This window comes from Armigeres subalbatus, chromosome 2 (genome assembly GCF_024139115.2).
Source record: "Armigeres subalbatus isolate Guangzhou_Male chromosome 2, GZ_Asu_2, whole genome shotgun sequence".
NCBI classification, from domain to species: Eukaryota; Metazoa; Arthropoda; class Insecta; order Diptera; family Culicidae; genus Armigeres; species Armigeres subalbatus.
Window position 1 is genome coordinate 229,340,745 of NC_085140.1, and position 26,467 is coordinate 229,367,211.

Below are 26,467 nucleotides of genomic sequence, written 5' to 3' on the forward strand. Positions count from 1 at the left end.
GAGTAATTGAACTCTACGAGTAAAAAATTGCCATATACTTTTTCTTTTCTTTTCCCGATGCTCATTCTTTTGTAACACTGGGTCGCAGAGTAAACCTGTAGTACCAATCATAATCCATTCATCATCACAGATCTCTTCCGCGGCGGCCGCAAACAACTCACAGTTGTCGAACCTTCAACACTCTACCTCATCTAGTGGTAGCAGTAGTGCTGGCAGTGGTAGCAGCAGCAGCAGCACCGGCACCAACAGCTCCGGTTCTAGCAGCAGTAGCACGAGCTCAACGAACAATGTACTAAAGTCGCAGCTTCAATCAACGACACCCCCATCCAGTTTATTGAGTGCTCTAGCTTCGGGGTCGTCTTCAGCAGCTGGATCGTCATCCGCTAGTAATGTGTCTGTTGCGTCCAGCAGTAGTTCGCACCTATCAAGCTGTGAGGCGGGACCGTCGTTACAGAAAGATGATAAAAATAGCACTAGTCCACCACCGGCCAAACGCCATAAATCTGATCCAAAAGATATGGTGGATGTGTGTGTTGGGACATCGGTTGGCACTATCACCGAGCCTGACTGCTTAGGGCCTTGTGAACCCGGTACGTCTGTGACGTTGGAGGGTATTGTTTGGCATGAAACCGAGGGAGGAGTTTTAGTTGTTAATGTTACATGGCGAGGTAAAACCTACGTCGGTACTCTAATAGACTGTACAAAACATGACTGGGCACCACCACGGTACGTCTATGCTTCAATTTTATTATACTCGAATTATATGCTATACTATTTCAATTCCAGATTTTGTGATTCACCAACTGAAGAGTTGGATTCGCGAACACCAAAGGGCCGAGCTAAACGCAATCGCGGATCAGCTCTTTTTCCTATGAACGATCTGAGCAATTTCACCGAAACCCGAAGTTCTGTGAGTCTTGAGTAACATTTTACCTTCTTAAAGTTTATGATACACGAATTGCAGCGTATCAGTAATGTAGCAATGATGGCTACATCGTTCGTATACTGATAAAGTAAAACATAAAAACTTTGAACATTAGAAACGACGAGAACTATTTATCAAAGCTAGAAGTAGTAGGTCCATTGAAACGAAATTCTCCAGGATAAACAATTTTCGGATAATCAACAGTAATTCAAGCAAAGGGTCGAAAGATGAAAATTATATTTTTCCTGCATAATCTTACGAAGCATGTATAAAAATTTTGAACACATTCATCCAATTCATGCGAATTAAATAATAGTTTTAACTGGTAAGAAAAAGCTACGAGAGCTCAGAGCTGTTAACATCATCTAAAACATTAATATATTGGCATATATTTATTTACACATTTATTATTTACCCAACGTATTGTTTCCCAAGCATAATTTATGGATACTTTGAAGCGCATGTCTTTTTATTTTCCTATAGTCAAGTCTGCGGGAAATGCTTACAAATATCAGCTTAAATCTAGTTGGCATGTTTGCAACAAGCTCGTTGTAACGCTTGCCTACTCATACTAGCTGATTTCATTTTTATTTCAGCCTAATATCGTTATTTTTGTTAAACTTTTTTTCTCTGTTTTTTGCCTTTGTCGTACAACAAAGTTGTACCGAAGGGTTATATGATCACTCCAAACACGAATTTTTGATAGGAGGCCCGGAGACCCATAGTGTTATATACCAATCGACTCAACTAGACGAACTGAGGTGATGTCTGTATGTATGTATGTGTGTATGTGAAAATTGGCTAGATCAGACTATGAGATCAGACATTCTAAAAAATACTTATTTCTCGGGTACTTACTCAAAAGGACGTATGTGATTTTGTAAACAAAGATTCAAACGTCGATTTGTTCAATCTGATAGCACTCCCATGCAAATCAACACCACCGACAGGTAGCCGAAGGCTTCCCTTATTTGTCTGTGGTGATGGTTTTGCTTCGATGTCTTTTTGGAATTGCAGGGTAGCACCAGCCATTGTTATGACCGGGTGATTTTCTAATTTTCGAACTGTCACTAGCAGTATTGGTGGGTTTGAGGTTTAGGTTTGGAGAATTTGGAGATTTAAAGAGAATTAAATTTAAATAATTCTCTTTAAATCTCCAAACCCAAACCCACCAATACCGCTAGGTGGAATAATCACCACCTAGCGGTATCGGTGACTTTCTGGAAAAATAGTATTTTGCCAAAACTTTTGAGTCCAAAGTCCGATCCAGACCCGAGCAGAGAATGAAAACAAACTGAAAACTTATTTTGATATTTTGATACTTTCATTTGCAATATCAAATGTTGGTGACCATTTGGTCGAGTTGATAGTAATCACATCAAAAGTTGAGAACTAAATGTTGTATCCAAATAAACAAAATGATAACAATTTTTGATACCACGAAAAAAAAAAAAAGAAAAAAAACCTAAGCGGGCTTGGTAGTCATATGGCTACTGCTTCTGCCTCATACGCAGGAGATCGTGGGTTCAATCCCAGGTCCGTTCCATTATCCTACTTTGTATCTTTCTCTATATTTCTCATGTTCTAGCAATCGCTAGAACTGGAAATGGACTTCCATACCGTTTCCATTACTATTCCTATACCTTCAACTTGAGTATTCTAACAGTAATCTGCTAGAATTGGAAATGAACTTATAGAGCTCGTTTCCTACATCCAATTAGAAATTCCATCAGTTACCTCCTCCTATCTATCACATTGGCAGCTCGTTAACCAAGACGGACCTCTGCCTCTCCAACCTAACCCAGAAATTCCAACAAATTCCGCATGAACTCGTGGCAAGTGCAGAGGTATATTCGGCTTGCAGTGGGCGAGTGATTGCATCATCATTTCCTCCCCCTTTCCTACATTGACTTGCATTCTGACGTGGCAGGCGCCAATATGACCTAACAAATGAGATCACCAGTACTTGTACATTGAAGATGTGTGCTAGTCCCAAGCAAACATCTGTTGGTTCCCTGTGCAAGAACAGCTGATCTGGTAATAATGGAGTAGCAACTACGAGCAGTCAATCAAGCTCAAGCTCACGGAAAACAAAAAAAAAACTTATTTTGATATTGAGCATATTTTCTACGGTTTACATAATGAGTTTTCATTATGATAATAACTATATAGAACAAAAACAAAAAATATCTCAATTTGATATTATTTTGATTCATTGATCATATAGTGATATCAAAATACTGATATCTTATTTAGTTACTCGTTTGATCGAACAAATATTATGCGATATCAAGATTTTCAAACTAGATTAGTTATCATTTAATTATTTTCTATAAGTCTTTATATCAGAAAAATATCTAATTCAGTTCCTGTTTTGTTTTAATTTATTTGAGATGATATAAAAAAATATCAAAATTAGTTTGACTTTTTGTGTTGAATCATTTTATTTCATTATAATTCAGTCTTATTCGATAACTGATAATAGAAAATATTTTTATCTCGATTTATTGCTTATGACGTAATGAATAAGCTTCTTGTAGTTGGAAGCCACTTCGATGGCTACAGAATGATCATCGTGCAGGAAATATCTTTGTTCAAGTAGTCGATCTACAAATTATAAAAAAGTAACATGCGCACGAATCTTTGGAGCATTTTGGAATTCTTCTTTATTTTCTTATGAAAGTGCAAATGGTATGACCCTAAAATATAGAACGGGGAACAATCACCTAGTTGTACAAATATCAAAAAAAAAATTATGAACAGGTTTTGTCATTTTAGACAATAATACCAGAATCATCTATGGAATTACTATGGAAGTAGAACACAAAGTGAGCAATTTTATATCAGTTTGCAAGTTCAACACTCATATAGATTAAAATAAATAAATTTTAATCAACAAAAATTGAAAGACTTTCAATGCATTGACTTTATAATTTATCTTTTCAATCCGAAAGAAAATCTTCATATACCGTTGAACGGAAAATAATTTCTATTCATAGATATAGAAGATAGGGATCGCACTTTTATTATGTAGAAGCAAATCGGATAAGCATAAGTACCGCAAAATTGGTTAGATTTTGTGCACTCAAACACACAGACATCACTCCACGCCGACCATAGACGGTCGGTATATAATACTATGGGGGCCATCCAGAAACCACGTGGTCATATTTTTGAAGATTTTCAACCCCCCTCCCCCCACAAAACAAAAATAAATTAAAACTTTTTGAACCAAAAATTGCAAATGTAAAAAAAAAGAATTTTTCATGAAGAAATCAAAATTTTCCACGGAAAAAATACAAACATTCCATGAATAAATCAATATTAGAAATAAATAATTACAAAATTTTTAAAAATTTACTAAAAATATTTTCTCTGTCACTCAGATGGTTCTTTCGAATAATTTTCCAAGGAACTTCTATTCCACATCTCGAATATGCTTCAACCAATAATGGTCCTTTTATAAGCGACTCATAGAGGAATGAATGTATTATAGACCAATTATTATTTTGGAGTTTGGATCATTTGATTTATCCAATTATCCAACTTATGAATGATGTATGATATAATATCCCAGTAGGTCCATTGGGTTGATATGACTTCAATTATTATTTATATAAGCTAATACAGACTTTTTAGGTTATACAAAACGTCCTGGAAGTTGTAATGTTTTCAACTTGATGTTGACTCAAGATAATGTTGGGTACCTTGTCTCTCGGATCTCATGTTAATGAAAATTAGGATCATATGAATATTTCATCGGATTGGGTATATACCGATGATGAGAACATTGCAAAATATCTACCAGTGGGCTGAACTTGAGAGCATTTTGGAGTACCTTGAGCATCTCGTATTCCTGAATATTAATCACTGGCTTAACGTTCAGGATGATGAAGGGAAGCCTTCGGAATATTGACAAGAAATTCTTCGGAGTCTCCACGGAAAAATCTTTAGAACTTCAACGACATTCTTTTCCGAAATTCTGTGGAAGAGTTCCGAAAACGTTCGGTAGAAATTTTGAAGAACTATAAGAATCCGTAGAAGGATCCGAAATGCATATTTACTATGCAAAATTCCAATAAACATCAAACATTTCCACATTTCACATTTCCAATATAAATTAGAAAAAAAATCCAGCTTACTTTTTTTTACAAAATCTCTAAAGATTTTCTTCAAAATCCTGGGCAACTTTAATGAATCTTCAAAGAAAATTCTTCTAAATTTCCAATGGAATTTTTTTTCGTTTTCCAAAAGAAATTCTTAGACATTTTCAGCAGTTTTTTTAATTTCCAAAAGAAATTATTCGGAATATGCCAAAATATTTCCGATGGAAATTCCCAAGATTTTCCAGTATAAAATCGAAAAAAGTTCATCTGAAACACCAATAATGAATTTCCCGAGGAAATTCCGATGTTTTTACGAGTGGAAATAACGAAAAAATTGTACTTTTGTAGTACTTGTAAAGGTTGTACTTTTGAAGCATTTCCAGTAGGAATTCCTTAAAAAATCAAGTCAAAATTTTAAAGATTTTCTGATGTGAAAATTCCTTAAAATTTCTAAATCATTTCCTGTGCATCTTTGCATGGTAAAGATTTAAAGCAATGTTTAGTTGAACCTACAAAGAAATCAAAATGACTTCCCGAAGAAGAATGAATTCCCGATGAAATTTTGGAAAAATTTATGGTGCAAATTAAAAAAAACATAAACCTTGAGAATTCTAAAGATTTATTCTTTGAAAATCCAAAGAATTTTTTGAAGATAATCCATAGACTCTTCCGTGGAAATTCTAAATAATGCCTCGAACAGAAAAAAATACTTGGAAAATTTTAAAAAAATGTGTAGAATTCACAAAGAGCGTAAAAAAGTATTCCGAAAAAATTTCATTTCAAAATTCCAAATTTGAAAAAATCCAAAAACAAAAAAAATCCACGGAAATATCAAAGTGTTTCATGTGGCATTGGCTGTTTAATATCTGTCGGAAATTCAGAAGATTTTTTCTTGAAAAATTTAAAAGTCTTCTTCTTCTATGGCTCCATATTCCAACTGGAAGTTGGTCTGCTTTTCAACTTAGTATATTCTATTAGCATTTCCTCAGTTATAAATTGAAAGCTTTTATATGCCAGCCATTGCACGATTATATATCTTGTGTAGCAAGTACGATGGATACACTATACCTAGGGTGTCGATAATGTTTCCCACCCGAAAACATCCTAGACAGGAACGAGAATCGAACTCGCCATCTCCAGATGGGCAATCCTACGCCTTTGCTCGCAAGGCTAACTTGAGACTGAACATGTCGAAGTGTACTCCTTAAAATGTTCGAAAAACTTCTTTTGGAAATGAATAAGAATTTCTGGTGAAGATTCGAAAGAACTTGGCGAAGAAATTCATTAGAATGTAAAAAAATATGAAAATATGAACATTTTTTTCCACCGAAAACTATATGTATTTCCCACGGGACTGTTTTGAATTTTCAGACAGAATTCACATGGAATTTTTTTCGGAGCTTTAGGGAAAATTTTTCGGAGATTACACTGGAGATGTTTTGTTTTTTTTTTCATTAACAATTTGTAGCAAAATTTCCGAGCAAAATTTTTCAGAGAGAATTGTTCAAAAATCATTCTGAATGCCAGCATTTTATAAGGATTGTATAAAGTAATGTCAAAGTTTTTACATGAAATTTCTTTACTGGATTTTTCCTGATTATCCACAAGAAATTCTTTTGAAAGTTTTTTTCTTGGATTATTATAAAAACATGAACATTTTTCAAAATTGTAGCTGCGTACGCTGACGCAAAAGTGTCGGCGGCGTGATGCCAAAAACCATCATCGGCGGAATTTTTTAAAAATATTTTTCCATTTTTCCTTTCCAATTTTTTTTGTGGGAATTGAGACTGAATCGCAACTTGGTTTTTCGTTAATTTTTTATGGAAAAAGGATCTAAGGCTAAGATGGTAAAATAACGCAGATATGCATCGGCGTTACGACTGACGCTGCGTTACCGGTTTTTCTCGATGTACACCTACGTCTTTTCAACGCTGAGTTGAAAAGACGCTATGTGGGCATCGGCCCTAAGATGCGCTTTGCGTTCATTGATTAAATCATTAAATTTAAAAGATTTGGATTTTTTTCACCGCTTTTGTTATTCACCAAAAGTTTTTCGTGTAAAAAAAACCACGTGGTTCGAGAGCAACACCCCCCCTCCCTCCATGTGGCTTATCGTGGTCATTTTCCAAACCCCCCCCTCCCCCCATATATGACCACGTGGTTTCTGGACGGCCCCATGAATCTCCGAGATATCTAAAATAATGATAAAAACACTAAACATTTAAAATTATCTGAATGTTAAAAATTTATAGATAATTTCGGAGATTTCCTCTGGAAGCTGGAAGGGGTTGCCGTGATCACAACTAACAATTCGGGACTGATTTGCGATTTGGGGGTAATTTATTATGTAAACAAACATTGCAAAGCGAATTCCTGCTAAAGCAAGCATTTCCTGAGAAAACTACGGTATGTATCCGATAGAATAGGCTTTCCTCAAATATGTAAGAGAATTGGTTTTGGAGAAAAACGCTTGCATTCTACGGAATTCACAAAACAATGTTTGTTTACAAAATAAGTTACGCCCAAATCGCAAATTAGTCCAAAATTTGGTTTTGCTGAAGTTAAGGACATAGTTGGAAGAGTACCACGATGGCCGCCAATATGGCACCGGACCTCCCACGGACCAACCCCACACCTCCCGCACTCCTCTCTCATCAACATTCGAATGCATCGAACAGCATCGAACAAAAGTTTAATATTCAAATTACTAACCTGCTCACAGCATATTTATTCACTTCCCGTGATAATGAACATGTTTATCCAAAGCGTCCCATGCATTTCGGCTCGAATAATATCATAAATCAGCAGTTTCGTGCCAATTTATTAGCCGTTCGCGATTTGGTGGGCTTATCACTGCACTTCACTTCTTCTCAAAGGGCACTGAAAAAATCAAGTTTTCACTCACTTCTCCGCACATGAGGAGCCCGAAATGTTGATGGAATGCAAATTAAACATCACTTTTCGAAATCAGTCACTTGTTTAAACCGAAAACTTAATATAAACTGCTATTTTTGCCCGAAAAAAGCAATTAAAAACTGATCGCGGAGCGAATGTAAACAACGGCACCGGCAGCAGCAAACTAATAATTAGGGTGGCTCAAAAAATAATTTTGCTCCCGCTCAGTCGATTGTGATTTATAATTTGGGTGTCATCCGATGGTTTGAGCTGATTTGAATAGAGGCTTACCGTGCACAAGTCGTTTCAGGCTTGTATGACAGTTTATATGGCGAGATTGAATTTAATATTATTCTGATTGTGGTGCTTCGTCATTGGGCCCTGGCGAGGGGGGAGACCATATGACTGGATGAAATATTCAAGAGCTCAACTCCATAGACAATCCATATTGTATGGTCGTTCCAATAGTTGCGAGTCGATTTTAATCGAGGTTGCGAATCTTTAGCATGATAATTAGGCTTCTCAGAAGGCATCAGTGAAACGTGCAATTCAACAAAATACCCAGAATTTGTCTGTGATATCTATCGCACCAGGGGCAGATGCTTCATACAAAAAATGTGACATGGGGGTGAGTGGGGTATAAAATGCTATTTTTGCGTTACGTATTCAATGAATCTTTTCTGCGGTGCGGTTTTCTTTCAGTGAAGTCTCTGGAATGTTGCTTTCAGCTAATGTGGATTCTCTTTTCGCCAGCGTATGGAGGGGAGGCACTGTAGCCAGTGTAATAAAAGGTTTAGTTTCCATACTAGTTTTCATACAAACTTGAACCGGCATGCGCTCAACCACTTTTTGTTCAACAAATCGGTTTTTGGAGGACACTCGGAGCCTGGGACGGAATCGAGTGAGCGTGGTAGTGCTGGGTCGTTTTTTGAACCACCCTACTAATATTCTTTGTTTTTTTTAATACGACACCAATACTACTACAGTATATGACAGTTTTTATTTTACAAATACTATCAAAGCTTTGTTTTGGTACCCAACCCACCTTCACCTTAACCAAACCAAAAACTCTGCTTACCTTAATGAACGTCCATAAATTACATAAGTGTGACAATCCATACACAATTCTAAAATTATTGATATAAAACGTTTGATGGGAGGGATGGAGGGGGTTGAAAATGGTCAATTTACGAAATTAATGGATTAGGGTGGGTCTACCAATTGTCGCCATACCTAAGAACAACTATTTTTTTAAAAATAAGTTAAAGGCATGTGGGTGAACTTCATGCATCAAGGGAAAGGTTTTGCTTCAAGCTCCTTAGAACAGCTGTGAAAACCACAATAAAATTTGTTATTAGCCTCAAAATTAATTAATCCATAATTGGAACGCATGCACCAGTTGTGGCACCATTCTTAATTTTGGTTCCTTATTTGGCAAATCCCATTGTTTTCATATGGGACTGGCCAAATAGGGACCACTAGTGCGACAACTAGTGCAAAGGATGTCAACGACAACTAGTGTAGGATGAAATTAAGTAAAATCAATTTTTACAATTATGCTTTGCTTGTTTTGGAAGAGATCAATGGTGTTATCGTATCATATGAATATGCCTTGTCGATATGAACTTGAATTGTGGTGATTTGATCGGCCATTTGGCATATAAAGCACTAGTGCGACAACTGGTGCTATGGCCACTAGGGCAGTTCACATTTCAAAAATGTTCGAAAATTCCAACTCCCATATGTCTATAAGCATCATTTTGATAATATAGGAGTCCTGGCAAAATTTCAGGCAATTCGGTGGCCATTTAGGGGTGGCGCGAAGTCAATTTATGTTTATATGGAAATTTGTATGGGAAAAACTTAAAATTTGTTCAAATCCCCCTACAACTCTTAAATCGTGATGAATTCAAATACACATCCCCAACCTCCATTTTTGGAATCTATTTGAGCTCAACCAGTGGGTAACTCATTAATTTTGATTTATATTTCCACTGCTACGTTGAGGCTAATTACACCACTATAGCCATTTATCCCATATTCACACTGTCAATAGAACCGTTCAATCCACTCATTACTAATATGTTATCCGGAGGTCTCATTTATATAGATTCCAAAAAGGGAGGTTGGAAATATTTATTTTATGCCATTGGCCACAACTGGTACATCTAGCCTATATTGGGATATTCTGCAAGATAAATTCCTTTCAGAACCTCCAATTGTAAGGACATCGGTTCTGATGATGCATTTCTACTTGTTTTACATGTTTCTCAATGGCAATTGTACTAGAACGAACCATTTTATCACAACGTCGGTGGGGGAAATATTTCTCTGTCCTTTTTTTGCATTAGCATTTATTAAGTGATGAGCAATTTTTTTCCATGTCTTGTTATGATCGAAAAAATCTTAGGCTTCTTGTCTATCGTCGTCAATTATAAATTAAGAGCGAATTCTGCCATCCTTGTTATGCACCCAAACTACTAAGTTTGTGGACATATTCTAGAGAAAATAGTTTATTCATGGAATTAAGATTAAATATATAAAGCATCTCTACTTCAGTCCCCACCATTCCAGCTACGTTCATGTTTCGTCAAATAATCATATTTTGTATGAATATAACAGTAACATATTCATTTGAATTCATGGATGGATGTAAATTGTACAGAGCAACAGTCTTTTGGAACCGAATAAATCCGCGAGATCCTGGTCTTCCAGATTCGAGAATCGAGATCCGTCAATCGCGAGACCAGTGACACGTTTGATGTTCCGGCGGAACGATGATGACCATTAGAGACCATCCAATCAAGTGAGATCAAGGTTTTTCTGAACCGTTTTAGGACCCCAATCAACTGTGCAAAATATGGGCTCGATTGATTGCGTCTTCGCTTTTCGCATCGCGTTTTAAATTTATATAGAAATTAGTATGGAAAAACGTACTTTTTTACATTTTTGCTCTTAGCGGCTTCGTGACTCAATACGTTAGCATATACATAGGGGTGATCGAGGCAATATGGGCCACCTAAGGAAATCGTTCCGAAAAGCGCCGAAAAACTCAAAAAAACATCGTTTAAATGTAGTTGACTTATACTAGAGAATATTACCTTTCATATAACGTCGATGAATGACGAAAAATGCATTTGGAAATTATTGGAATGCACTTTTGAAAATGTATTGATTTCAATGTGTGTTTCCGACTATACGGGGCAATATGAGCCACCATTTGGGGCAGTATGGGCCACCCATCCAAAACCTTTATTTGAGCGAAAAAAGTATCGTAATATGGAAGAATATGATATTCCTACAACAGTTTTAAGTATTCCATACCAAATAAAATTAAAAAAACCGCAAAACAGCGGACTGAATCGATTTGTCACTCTTCACCGTTTGAACAGTCACATTTCAATTGGTCAATGGTCATTTTTTCTGTTTCAATCGCAGTAATGCGCTGTTGTAATTTTTCCGTAATGAATCTTACATATATGATAAAATTCTTGTATTTGACTACTGAAATTTGAACTTGTTCGCATTTTAAGGCCTGATATCTTGCTCTGTGCAGGTATGCCTATATTGCCCCATAGAGACCGGTTTTGGAAAAAAAAAAAGTTTTATTATAAATTCAAATTTGTATCAATACAAACATGTGTGCACAATATTCAATTTTAATATATCTTTTGATTGTGGTGTATTTTTGACCTGTATTTTAATCAGTTTTGTGTCAAAACCTTATTTATAAACTTCAAAACTTAATAATAATTTTGCCTATGCAGAGGAAATTTACATTTTCAAGTGTATTTTCATGTTTGAATTGAATTTTAATGCGGTTTTCACGTTAATGCATATGTGGAGCATCCTCTTAAAGATCATATAACTTTTACATGATAAAACTTGTCAATAAGCTCAAAATGAGGGTGGCTCATATTGCCCCGTACGTTCATATTGCCCCTACTGCACCTAGTCTGAAAGATGCCGAAAAACATTCCCGAAGAAGAAACGTACCGTCAAACGGGGTGACTTGCAACACTTTTCAAGTTTCTCTCTCAATAATTCTGAATTAAAAGGGTTTATTCATTCTACTAGTACATGATACTTTTAATGTGTCCTAATATTAGTGATTAGACATAGAATCAGACATATAACAATAATAATAATATGAAAATAATATCAAAATGATGGGTGTTGCAAGCCACCCCTACTGCGGGGTGACACTTCATCGAATTCAATCCTAACATGTTTTAGAACAACTTAATCATAGTGATTTTTCATCCTGGGTCATTTTTCAACACTGTCAATGCCTTACTTGAGGGATCCCCCCTCCCCTCATTACGATTTTTTACGATTTCAACGGATCGATTGATATTTTTAAGTCTCCGTTTTGAAAGTGCTTTATGTCGGTTTAAGAATGGTGTGCACCATCACCATTCCCTGGTTAGTTGTTTTTAAAACGGTTTTCCTTTCTTTCCCCGCCATCCAAATTACCACGAATATGTTAAGATCATTATTTTGAAAAGGCATTTTCGCAGCAAGCAGAAAAGCATCCACAACTGTTGGATCTTCTTGGAGATACAACACTGCTTGACCACCGTTAGTCTTAGTTTTACTGTTTTCTGTATTAGGATCATGTAAAATTGTTGTTAGGGACAAATCGTACCGCCAAGCGGCTTCCCGGATAAACAATTTGTTTTTTAATTTCTACCGCTGCCTTCATCAGTTTTTTTTTGAAAAATTGGCATACATGCGACTTCCTGCAGGTTTCTTGTAGTTTCGCGGCATGATAAAGGAATTCTGTAACATAAAATCAATGCTAGTTTGAAATTTATTTTTTTAACTGAATCAGCAGTTTTTGGAAAATAAACAATCGTGTATCAGCTGTTGCAAGTCACCCAGCGGCAAATTTCAAAAAAGTTGATATTTCAAAAACAAACAATTTTATTATTTTATAGTTTTTGCGGAATTACATACCTAATTAGGTACTGTAACTGGAGAGGGGATGGATTTTGGTGAAATTATTTTCAATTTGCTACACAAACTTACGATTTTCGACGTTCGACTTTTCATTAACGAAACAGATTCACAAAATAATACAAAAAAACAACAGTGAGTTATATTTTCACCTAAATACCAACTAGGCACAACAAATACAATGTAAACTAGGGATGCGTGACGACATAAGTCGATGTTTGGGTATATTTTTGTTGTAAAAAAACAAAAACTTATGGAAAACCCAAGTGTTGCAAGTCACCCCGCTGTTGCAAGTCACCCCGTTTGACGGTAGTTGGAAAGTCTACAACAAATATTATTACGCTTCGAAAATTGATTGTTCAAACCATATGCAAGAAATCAATGTTTCTGGCAGCACTACCGGACAACCAATGGTTGTCAGAGGACAAAACCCATCTTCCTTCTTGTTGGAAATTTTACTTTGTGAAATGATTCCGAATAACTCCCATTAGCTACAAAGCCCCATAAGATCAATAACTTTGAAATAACACTCATTTAAATTATTGATCCACGTAGCTCGGCAGTGCTGGCAGAATAAACGAATTTTTACATATGGTTTGAACAATCAATCTTCGAAGCGTTAAAAACTTTTTTCGTGGACGTTCCAGCAACGTTTACGTGATGCCGAGCAAGGATGTTATCGATCATTTAGTAATCTGCGTTCGATCATTTAGTAGTTTGTCTATAACTCATTCCAGAGGCTGAATTCCAAAATGTGTTATACGGTGGACTTCTGATGCGAAGGTTTTTCTATATATCTGCCTAATATATCGATGTTTAAATTCCACCATTGAAGGAGTTACAGTGCTAGTTGCAGTGACTTATACCAAATGATAACAAAATTCCAATCATTCAGTATAAGCTACTGCTACTAGCTCTATAGCTCTATTATCAGTATAATTGAAACATCGAACTGTTAGGCAGAGTTGTAGATGAACCTTTGAATTAGAAGTCCACCATACTACACATTTTGAAATCTAACCTCTGGAATGTGTTATTGACAAACTACTAAATGATTGAACGCAGATTACTGAATGATCGAAAACATCCTTGATGCCGAGTAGATACCTTCTCGTGGTGTGTTACCTAATATGAGGTACAATGGTCTAGCTGTTGGGGCCCTCCTTAGCCGTGCGGTAAGACGCGCGGCTACAAAGCAAGACCATGCTGAGGGTGGCTGGGTTCGATTCCCGGTGCCGGTCTAGACAATTTTCGGATTGGCAATTGTCTCGACTTCCCTTTGCATAAAAGTATTATAGTGTTAGCCTCATGATATACGAATGCAAAAATGGTAACTTGGATCAGAAACCTCGCAGTTAATAACTGTGGATGTGCTTAATGAACACTAAGCTGCGAGGCGGCTCTGTCCCAGTATGGGAATGTAATGCCAATAAGAAGAAGAAGATGGTCTAGCTTCTGGCTGATCCAACGAATACTATCGTCAATATCCAACTCCTTGGTACTTGCTTCTGGCTTCTTGCTTCCATCCTCTCCCTCCTTACAGTAAAGATAGGCGTGGCCAGTAGCAGTAATCCTCATGCTTATGTTGTTTTTGCCTTTTATTGATTTCTGATAGCATTATATTATAGTTATCGATAAGGATTTCAAAAATAATACATTAGTTTGCAATCTTCGAATTATACCATAACAATTCTAATGCATAACAATACCATAACAATTCTATACCCAGCTCAAAACTTCACACAAAAGTCACTATTTGGTCACTTTTTCTTCAATAGAAAGTCACTATTTGGTCACTTTTTCGTCATAGTTGGTCACTAAAGTCACTATTTTGAACGGTATTCATCGCTATCAGCCCTGAGTAAATGTTAAATAACTTAAACTCGAATCGGTTTATTAATCGCTGCAATTCGTATTCTAGATTAAAATAGTAAACAGTGCAATACTACCTCATCTAATTGTTCAATTATCTTAAATCATTCTGCAGATGCATAGCAAGTTACGGAATGGTGGAACGAAAGGTCGTGGTGGTCGCACTACAACGACGGCTGAATCGAGCTCGTCGAAAACAACAACCACCTCAACAACCACTACGGCAAGTTCATCGAGTGGGACAAACACAAGTGTTAGTTCAAATACTCCTTCTACGTCTCCGGTCGCGTTTTTGCCGCCCCGACCCGAGAAGCGCAAGTCAAAAGATGAGTCTCCCTCGCCGGTAAATGGTGGCACTAGCGGAAGTACGAGTAGCAGTACGAGCGGCAGTGTGATAAATACTAGTAGTGTAAATAATGCTAATGCTAGTGGCATTGTCAATAATGGCACCCCAAGTACGCAGAGTGTGGTCAACCCTATGACAGGACTGAATGTGCAAATTTCTACAAAGAAATGTAAAAGCTCTGCTTCGCCATGCGCGATATCTCCAGTGTTATTGGAATGTCCTGAACAGGACTGCAGCAAAAAGTATAAACATGCTAATGGTCTACGGTACCATCAAAGTCATGCTCATGGTAGTGTTTCCTCGATGGATGAAGATTCTTCCCAACCGCCAGAATCACCACAACGGATAGCACCGCCAACGACACCGTCTCCCCTGCCCATAGTTCAGTCCACCAATCTTCCAACGGTACCAGCTACAAGTGCTAATGCATCAGCTACCAACAGTCCTTCGCCTGCAGGAACCAATCAAACTGGTAATACGCCTCAGGTGGCCGTTTCTATAGCAGTGACGTTGAATACTAGTCAAAACCCAGCCGCAACTACAACAACCTCTAGCAGTAGCCCAATAGTATCGACAAATTGTACTCCTTCTCCGAATTTGTTAATGACGGTAAATGTGTCGACTGTGACGACACCCATCGCTTCGTCACATTCGCTACTTACTTCCACAGCGTCTCAAGCTTTGTCGGTTTCATCCTCCGGCAGCTCACAGTCAACTGTCACAACGCCTGCCTCTGCAGGAGGTAGTATTACAACTGGAGTTGCAGGCCAACCCCAGCCACACGTTGTTCCGGTAGGCAACTCAACTCTTTTGAGCTCCGCTTTGAGTGGAAATCCGAGTGGATCGGTTCCTCCGACATCGTTATCGTCACAGTTGCAACCTTGTCAAGTTCAGATTCCGCCTTCAGCTCAGCAGCAATCATCAAACTTACCACAGACAAACAACAATCCCGTTATTAATCCAGGCCGAAGCGATCCCAGTGCGAAGAGTAAGCCCGGTGTTTTGCGATTTGGGCCGCTTCCTGGAGAAGTTGACCATAATGCGCGGCTCACACCAATTGCCCAAGGTGCTTCCAATTTACCGATCAATCCAGGTTCCTCGATGCCATCCAGTTCGCAACCTGGCACACCGGTAAGGCCCACAACTGCAGCCATCTCTGGTGGACCGCTTACTATGCAACCAACAACCCCAGGTGTTTCCGAAGGTAAGACTAATGTATAACGTCATAAAACATTAAAAAAATGAGGAAGAGACGAAATCTGTTAAAGAAAAAAATTAACAATCAGTAAAATCAGTTCAACATTGTTGCATTGTTGCATTTATGTTATAACACCCAGATTTGTTCGCAAGCTAATTTCGGTATGCAACAACATTAGTAAATTATACTTATTAGAAGTGAATAATGTTCGCGGATAAACGAACATACAAATTAGAATTGAACTTACTCAGCATATCAGCAGAGCCGTTGGGCTAAGAGTGGAACGTTATCAATCAATCCGTTAGCCAGTTAGGTGCTCCATGGTTACTGGCTGCCACAGAAACTATGGTTTCAGTTAATCGCACCCACAAGCATCTAGTCGATTACGATGAGGAACGGTTGTGATGGTGACTGGACTGGTGATATGACAGATCCTTGCCTCGCATCAGCTACCACTCAAATGGTAACGCACTGCTCCTCGATGAGGCTCTGGTATCATGGCGCCCCACATATTATCAAGATTCAGAAGGTAGAAAGTTCTTTTTTGTAGTCGATGAACACCAAATTACGGTCCATGTTACAATTATCTTGTGCGTTAACAATTGTTTCTCGCTGAGGTTTTTGCTATTTAGTAAAATATGCGTGTGTCGATTTCTCAGGTATTATGTAATATTTTAGTAACAGTAGATTTTTAGTGTAAAGTTTCCTTTTTCTACCTACCCATACATCTGCTGCATACATGAGCCCCACCTTCATGGGGAACGGACACACGTGGCATATATCCTCAATCTTGCTAGAATTAATTAATTTGTTTAGTGGTGATGAACTTATTTCAATTACAAAAAAAACTTGCTTTGATTAAATATAAATAAAAATAATAATTTGTTTGTGTCAAACGTTTCTAGGCTGTATGGTTCTGATTGATCTGATTTTTCAAAAATATGAGTAGCAATTTCTGTGGTCTGTTTCACTGAATATGTATTTACATTTTTTAGGATTAAGCATGAAACCCCAAAATTGTTCCAAGCAAAAGAAAAATCGGAAATCCCCGGGACCTTCGGAGTTTGATGTCGCAGCAGCAAATCGAGCGGAGGACGTTCAAAGTCCGGCTTACAGTGATATAAGTGATGATTCAGCACCGGTAGTGGATGCTAGTGACTTAGGTAGCATGCAAGATAAATGTTGTTATTGTGAATACTAAAGCATTATTTTTTCCTGCACAGACAAATCTAAGGGACCTCCTCTACCTGATGCACCGAAAAAACTAAATGAGGGTGTTCCAGGTCAACTTGGTCCACTGTCCGGTTACGGTCCACTGTACCCTTATTATCCTGCTATGGCTCATCAATCTCCTTATTATTCTTCGGAGCACCCAGGGAAACCACCAGGTTTGGGTCATTCACCATTAGGTCCAAACACTGCAGTAGACTACAAAAGTAAAGAACCGCCGCTTGATCTTATGAATAAACCAAATCCACATCAGCAACAACAACAACAACCACTTCCGCCACAACCGGGGCAACCTCCGCATCAGCAACAACTTCCACCTGGAGACACCGGACCTCAGCAAAACAAAGACTGTCCAAGTGGACCGCCGCCACATGCTGGAACCGGAAAGTTGATGCAACATTTTTATCCGTATGGGTACGTTTGTAGAGGAGAATCTGAATCATATTATTTCTTGACTCTTAACTCTTATCTTCTCAGATACATGCCAACGGGATATAATTATAACATGGATCCAAACTATGGGCCAGTCTCGATGATGTCTGAAGAAAGTAAATTGTCTCAGCAACAAGGGCCGAATCAAGGACAAATTAAGGAAGAGCGGATTAAAGAAAGTTCAAGTCCCAACGAGTACGCCAAAATGGGTCCGCAGGTAATAAGCAGATTTCTAAATTAAAAAAAAAACAGTCAATAATGCGCCGCATCTTTCAGATGATGCCCACAAAGTTGATTAAATCGGAGCCAATCGCTGTGAAGGATATCAAGACTGAAAGTGGACATCCGATGCACCCGAAGGACCAACCTCCACTTGGACAACAACAGGGACAGCCGCCGATCAGTGCTTACGGTGGGATGTTCCAACGACATGGGCTCAATGTTGGGCCACCATCGCAACCACCACCACCGCAGCATATGAATCGAGAGGAAGACTTGAGGAGGTAGGCTTCTTATAATTTTAAATATCGGTACCGACCATGCTTCGAATGTCGTTTCATCATCCAATTCTGTTTCGATTGGAGAATTAAACTCAAATTCAACATAAATGGGCTTATTCTACGAGTCGAATGACGTGAGGTGAGTCGATTTTAGCAATTCTCACGTGAGGTGACCATGTTATTCAAATGGGGCTATACGACTCTTCTCACGTCATTCGAGCAATCTCACGTCACTCCACTCGTAGAATAATCCCAAAAAGTGACAGTTCAATAATTATCGAATAACGCTGCTCGCAGATTAGAAAACTTGCTTGATTTGACAGATATCGAATAATTTTTGATACATGTCTTAGGCGGATACAAATATTTAAGAACTTTTTTGTCTCCCCCACTCGGATTTTTTGTGCCAAAAAATAATATTTTGAGGGGGCAACAAAATAAAATTCGGATAATTTTGAGGATTTTCAAAACATTCTTTAACAAATCCGAGGAGTTTATTTTTTATTTTTTTCATTTTAATATTTATTTTTTAATAACCCCCCCCCCTTGACCTTTCGGGGACCAGTAGGACAAAAAGTTAATTAAATATTTGTAACGGCCTTATAGGTTTTGCGGGTTAGCACCATAGCCATTCTTATTGCAAGGCGATTTTTTAATGTTCGAACTGTCACTTTTCAGTTCAATTCGTTAAATAAGACAGATCCATAGTTATCACTTGCTAGCAATACATTTTTATTCTGCTATTCGTAGCTTTGCTTTCTCCTACTTTAAGCAGTTGAATACTGTATACTAGGGTGGTTCAAAAAATCAATTTTGCTCCACAACGCTCATCTGATTCTGTATCATGTTCTGAGTGTCCTCTGAAAATTTGAGCTCATTTGGATTAAAACTGATTCAGCACAAGCCGTTTCAAGTTTGCATGCAAATTAGCAGGTAAACTTCGATATAACGTACATTTCGATTTTAAGTTTGTACGTTATATCGAATTGTACGTTATATCGAAGCCTGAGTAATCATCCTTATTTTACACTATATAAATGTTGTACTATCATGTACTTTATGGGCGTTTTTTTTATATAATGCTCAGCTAGCAGTGTGAAACAGCTTTTCTTGTGAACAATTCCTACAAACTTGTTCGTTGCTAAGAAAAATGACCCGAAGAATTGTATTCGTCATTTGATTTCTATATAAGGGTCTGTTCACAAATTACGTAACGCTTTTGGGGGGAGGGGGAGGTCCCACTTGCGTTATATTTTGTTACACAAAAAGGTGGGGAGGGGGTGGGTACTACCAAATGTTACGCATAACACGAAAATACTTTTTTTTAATCGCTGATTGAAGTAACTGCTGACATGCTTTGATCAAAACGGTGAACACGCATCAACCTATCCATACTACCCATAATTGTCCCATGTTAGTCTTTGTAGTTTTTATTTCAGAGCAGGTTATACTGGCGTTTTTTTTAATTCTAATAGACAGCGAGTTTTGTTCGAAAAATTGTTGCTAAATGTTGAGTTATTTGTGACAGTAAACAGTTCAATTTAAAAATTATATTTTATCGTTATCGCATTCGTCATCACCGAAATCAATCACATAGTTTGATATGCGTAAAAACAAAAAGCAAATATTGTATTTCACGACAGAACAGCCCCGCAAAGCTATTTGAATGGTCATGGTCACAAATTCTATTTTCGTTTCTACTAGCTGCATTCTTAATGTCCTTGGTTTTAATAATGTGTTGTTCCTATTCTAACAGTGTTCAAAAATACCAAAAGCCACATGCTTCAGTGAAGGGAAAAATCAGCATTTAAAATTTTCACAGTTACGCGTTATACGGGGGAAGGAGGGGGTACCAAAATTATTACTTTTTGTTACGGCACTGGAAACACAAGGCTTGCTTTTCGTTGCACCGTTTGTTTTATATATTGAGTATCCGCGATCTTCAGTGGATTTAAACTAGGACACGATGGGGCACGTGACTCGCTAAATTGAATATTTTCATAAATATTTAATTATATACGCCAACAATATTCTGAAAAAAAGCTGATATCACGGTAATTTTAATCAATTTTATTCGAAATTTCCGATGGATTTTCTAGAGAAGTTCCTGAATAAAAGTCTGGAGAATTTTATAATTTTTTCATCGGAAATTCCTTTGATATTTTTTTTCAGAGATTCCTTTAGGAATTCTTTTCTTCAATTAAATCATACAAAATACCTGAATTCTATCCGATATTTTGTTGGATGTATTCTTCCAGAAATTTTAATATTTCCTTGAAGGAATTTTCAACAAAATGTTTGAAGGATTTTTTGATGGAATTTTCAACGAAAAAGTCAAAGATTTCCTTAAGGGATATGCCAAGAAATTCCAAACGGCTTTTCCAAACTATTTCCCAAAGGAATGCCTAAAAAATCAAAAGAATTCTCCGAAGCGTTTTCCGCTAGTATTACGGAAAAACAATCTAAAGGAATTTCCTGAGAAATGTTTAAAGAAATTCTGGAAATTCTGAAGAAAATTCCAGAGGAATTTCCGAAGAAATTTCTGAAAGAGTTACTGAATAAAACTGAGGAATATGCACAGTAATTTTCTGCAGAAAGATTAGAAATATTTGGTGGAGAAAGTTCTAAACGAATTTCTGGAGGACTTTTTAGGATATCCCTTTTTTTTTAATTTTAATTAACGTCTTTTTACCCTTCTTACACCCTAAGAAGGGTATAAAGATCGCTTGAAAAAACGACTTTTTATCCGAGGCTCGGAGATCCAAGTCGTATATACCAATCAACTCAGCTCGACGAACTGAGCACATGTATGTATGTGTGTGTGTGTGCGTGTGTGCGTGTGTGCGTATGTGTGTGCGTTACAAAAATCTCACATCAAGATCTCAGCCGTCCGTGGACCGATTTGCACGATTTTAACACTAAATGAAAGCTATGACTTTGTCATTGTACGAGTTCAATTTTTTTTGCAATCGGACATTTGGTTCCAGAGATATGTGAGAAATACGAACATGAAGTGCATTTTCAGAAAACTAACAGAATAATGTCACATGAATATCTCAGCCGTCTGTAAACCAATTTGCATGATTTTATCTTTAAACGAAAGCTATGACTTTGCCATTGAACCCATTGTATTTTGCTTTGCAATTAGACATTGGGTTCCGGAGATATCTCTGAAATACGAACATAAAGCATTAGACGTATCAACTTCACACATTGGTAAAATATGTCCCATCAAGATCTCAGTCGTCCTTGGACCGATTTGTGCGATTCTATCTTTAAACGAAAGCTATGTTTTTGTTATTGGACCCATTAATTTTTTTTCTGCAATCGGAAATTCGGTTTCAGAGATATCTGTGAAATACGAATATGAGACATATTTTCAGACTACTAATGAAGAATTGTCACACCAATATCTCAGCCGTCTATGACCCGATTTGAACTCTTTTGGGCTTAAACAGAAGCTGTAATATTGCCATTTAAGGCGGCAAATCAAATCTGCAGTCTTTTTGTATTTTTTAAAAATTGTTAAATTTCCAGAAGTATCCCTTTTTTTATTTTGAAATCGTTAAAAGCATGATAATATCAGTTATTTTACATTCAATTGAAGGTCATATGCATAGAAATTGTAATATGCACTGGGCACACACAACCATTCAAAAGTGTAAGAAGGGTTGCGTTCACTGTAGGTGGATTAAGTCGGGTTTTTTAATTTAGAAATTAAGTTCGCCGCTAGGGATCTCCGGTGGAATTCCTGAAGGAACTCTTAAATGAATTCCTAAAAAAAATCTAAAGCAACTTTCAAAGAAATTCTTAAGCGAATTTTCAAAACCTTAATAATTTTCCGAAGGAATTTGTAAAGGAATTCCAGAACGAGTCTCCAAAGGAATTTTTGAAGGAATATCCAAAGGAATTACCAAAATATTTTCCGTAGATCTTTCTAAATGAGTTTCGGAAGGTTTTTCCGGATAATGTTTAAAAGGAATTCTTGAATATATTTCTAAATGAATGGTTCGAAGAAGTTCCTAAAGAATTCCAGGAAGAAGTTTTGAATTCCAAAGGAACTCATTAGGTAGATTCTGAAGTAATTCTTAAAATTCATTCTTTTCGAAGAAACATTGAGAAGGAATTTAAAAATAATTTTTAGATTTATTTCCGAAGTTGTTTCCGGATGATTTTTCAAAGAAATCCCAGCTAGTTAACCTGTCTTTAGAGCCCTGGCCTTCCTCGCAGCACTGCACCACTCTTTTCTTCCTCTTCTTCCTTCCTTCATTCTGTGGCTGTGCGGGCTTACCGGTGGTATCGCTGGGTGGCTTGGAGATCTTCCTCGCTTCTTGCTTCGTTACAACTCGACCAATAAGAAGGGCGATCGACTATCAGCGGAAACAATGCCGGATTGGGCCGACTACGGAACCAGGGAATTACGGCGGTTCTTGCTGGGGTTTTCAACGTAAAGACCGTGGGGTTGTCCTCAACGCCTTCTCTTGTTCCAAGTACTTTCTCTCTACTCTTCAACTTCCAACTTTGGTAACTTTGTAACATCCGTTCACTTTAAAATACTTTGGAATAGTGACCGCATGATTTAGGGAGAATTAACGAAGATACTTCTGGCCTTCTGCTGTTGGGTTGGAGGACTATTGTAGGGTGGTGGAGTCTAATCATGCCCTGCTCTACTGCAGCTGCTAAAGTACTGGGAAAACCTACGAGACGAGTCTTACCTGCCATTCACAAACAATTAACGCATTAGACTACATTTTCAAGAATATCTCGGAAACACTCATCACTTTTATTCTAGAATTTTTTGAGAAATTCCTGGGATGATTTCTAAAAGTGTTGCTCAAGGAGTTTCCGAAGGGGGTCCGGAGGTCTTAGGATTTTCTTGAAAGAAATTAAAGAAAGAATACGATGTGAAAGTATTGACCTAATGTCTAAGGGACATATTGAGAGAATTCCTGGAAGAATTTTTGAAGGAATTACTGGATTCATTTCGGGATGTTGTTTTGAAGAAATCCCTCCAAGAATTGCCGGAGCTCCTGAAGGAATTTCCGAAGGAATTCCTGTAGAAATCTAGGAATTTCTTCGCAAATTCTATTTTGAGTTCCCTCCTAAATTCCTTTAGGAATTGCTTGTAAATATATTCAGGAAACTCCTTCGGAGATTCTTTTAAGAGTTCCTTCAAAAATACCATTCCTTAAAATATTCTTCCAGAAACTACTTTACGAATTCGTTTTAAAATTTTATTCAGTTTCTTTTAATCCCTTCATGAGTTCAATCAGATTTTTTTAAAGAATTAATTCGGAGATTCTTTTTGAAACTATTTTAGAATTTTCTACAGGAGTTCCTCTACAAAATTCACCAGAAATTATGTTGGGAGCTTCTCCAGGAATTTCCTCTAGGATTAATTTTAAAATAATCTGGTACACATTTCAAGCTTGGATCTACAATACCATTACTTCACTCGACATCAGCTGACTTAGACCTGAAAACAACTCGTCATCAAATCTGACTTTGACTAATATCAACTAGACATGCGTAAAACCTCATTAACTCAATATCATCCAATACCTCGGGAGAAATTCTGAGGATAGTGCAAAGTGGGGAAAACAGTAATTAATGCCTCTAGCTGATTAAATTAGACTCCATACAATATTGCCATCCCTACATGAATGATCATAACAATTTAGTAAATTATTTTGTAATAACTACCAAAATTAAAATTATTTTTCAAAGTGTACGTTATAACGGGAAAAAATGTACGCTATATCGAGTGACGTTATATCGAGTGTACGTTATATCGGGGGTACGTTATATCGAAGAGGGGAATTTATTTTTCCATTATACTGATAATGACGCTTCCCCATTAAGCGCAGGTTAAAAGAAAACCTACGAGCAGCAATGTTGCCTGTTGAGGAGTTACGCAATTAGCTCCAGAAAACCATGGTATAGATTAAATTCGATTACTAATTGCTGGGTCGAATAATTAAGATGCGGTTTCGCTGAGTGAAAGCTCTTGAGTATTTCTTTTAGCTATGTAGATTCCTGCGCTTGATGAGGAAGCGTCATTATCAGTATAATGAAAACATAAATTTCCCCATACTAATTTGCATGCAAACTTGAAACGGCTTGTGCTAAATCAGTTTCAATCCAAATGAGCTCAAATTTTCAGAGGACACTCAGAACATGAAACAGAATCAGATGAGCGCTGTGGAGCAAAATCGATTTTTTGAACCACCCTACTGTATACTCATTGATAAATCAGGCGGGAACAAATTTTATTCCCTTCTTCTGTCTCCGCCCCTTCAAAATTTCGTGGCTAAATTTGTTTATTTATTATTTATTTATTTTTTATTCCAAATTTTCACCGAAAAAATAGAAAAATTTCGACTTTCATGGAAAATTCTTTAAGAAAAGTGATAAGATTTTATCAATTTTATTCATTTGATTATTTTCTTCATTATCAAAAAACAAATGAGACGACAAAAGAAGAAATCGACATTTTTTCCAGTTTTTCCAGCTTATGTTGTTGAAATTATGTACCATGCTAGGTACTAATCAATTCGGTGATACTACAGTGAGCCGCTAGAATTCAAATTTCGATTATGAATGTCGCTTGTCGTGCCTTTTCTGTCAGCAAATATGCTATTTCGAATTCAACATTGTGTCTTTTTGTTATTAATCCAGTCTTGATAAGTTTAATGAATCCAGAATAAAAAGGTATTTTTTCAATTCTCCCATCAATTTATCAAATCTCACTTTCAAAATCGTACTTCCTTTTCTGTCCCTATTTTCTAGCGTCTTTCCTTTTCTGCAAAACGTTATTAAAAATGTAAAATTATATAACCGCATTTTTTTATTTGCAACTAGGTTGTTCAATTATTCTGACCAAAGGAGATCCAGTACTTCCAGTAATTCGTCAGTATCAAACTTGAACGCAAAAGACGAACCACCTTCACCAGCCCAGCCACCTCCAACAGGACATCCTAGTCAAGGACACGGTCCACCGTTAGCACAATCAGCGGCAAACGTCCCCCAGTCTGCACCACAATCGAAAGGTTCTAAATCGCAACCATCATCTCAGCCAGCGCTGAAGCAGCAAAAGGATATTAAATTGGAAGATAAGGAGATGCTGAAAGTTAAACAAGAGGGCCAAAAACCAACTATGGAAACGCAAGGGCCTCCACCGCCTCCAACCTCTCAGTACTACCCGCATTCACTGTACATGAGTACCAGTCCATTCGGATTCGATCCGAACCATCAAATGTACAGGAATATGTTGGTACCAGCGGCGTCCTACAGTGCACCTCCATATCACATACAAATACCACGGTACACAACGCCTGAGGACTTGTCACGAAATCCTAGTACAAAAGCTCTAGACTTACTACAGCATCATGCCAGTCAATACTATAACTCGCATAAAATTCACGAGCTTAGAGAGGGCGCTCTAAAAAGTCCTACCAGCAACGTTAAAGTAAGCGTATCTAGTCCCAATCTTTCTCAGCAATCCAGTCAGAATCCTAACATGTGCATTCCTCCATCAAATAGTAGCATCAGTAGCTTACAGCAGCAGCAACAACAAGCACCGCCATCTTCACATCCACAACAGCCACAGCAACCAGGAGCATCTCTACAGCCCTCACAAGGTAGGAGGAATGAAATACGAAACGAGCGCTGAAATTACTATCTCATTTTTTACTAGCCGGAGGTCCCAATGCTGGTAGTGGGCCTGGTGGAAGTGCAGGTCCCGGAGGATCTGAAATGCAGAAGGATCCTGGCGGTCCAAACGTGTTGGGTCCAGGGTCAGCTGTTGTAGGAGGTGGTCCGCCGCCTCAACCGGGGCAGCCACCAAGTCGGAGTCCCCCGCCGCAACGGCACGTGCACACACACCATCACACGCACGTTGGCCTCGGCTACCCTATGTTCCAGAGCCCATACGGAGGTAAGAATAAACTTTCCACAAATACTAACTAATATACGAACCTTATATAATACAATTAAGGCATCAAT

At 37.5% G+C, this 26,467-nt stretch overlaps 1 protein-coding gene across 7 annotated transcripts in view; it reads left to right on the top strand.

Annotated features, from left to right (window-relative positions):
* Window positions 1–26,467, top strand: part of LOC134211850 (serine-rich adhesin for platelets) — a 110,588-nt gene that overhangs the window by 71,316 nt on the left and 12,805 nt on the right. For 5 of the 7 annotated variants that reach the window (XM_062689168.1, XM_062689169.1, XM_062689171.1 and 2 more), the window contains 9 exons: window positions 89–726; window positions 787–910; window positions 14,873–16,307; window positions 17,297–17,464; window positions 17,525–17,945; window positions 18,009–18,180; window positions 18,240–18,466; window positions 25,325–26,103; window positions 26,160–26,399. In XM_062689168.1, coding sequence (XP_062545152.1) covers window positions 89–726; window positions 787–910; window positions 14,873–16,307; window positions 17,297–17,464; window positions 17,525–17,945; window positions 18,009–18,180; window positions 18,240–18,466; window positions 25,325–26,103; window positions 26,160–26,399 — 4,204 coding nt within the window. Of the gene's footprint in view, window positions 1–88; window positions 727–786; window positions 911–14,872; window positions 16,308–17,296; window positions 17,465–17,524; window positions 17,946–18,008; window positions 18,181–18,239; window positions 18,467–25,324; window positions 26,104–26,159; window positions 26,400–26,467 lie in introns of those variants that run through there. The other 2 variants (XR_009979119.1, XM_062689173.1) reach the window with 2 other exon arrangements.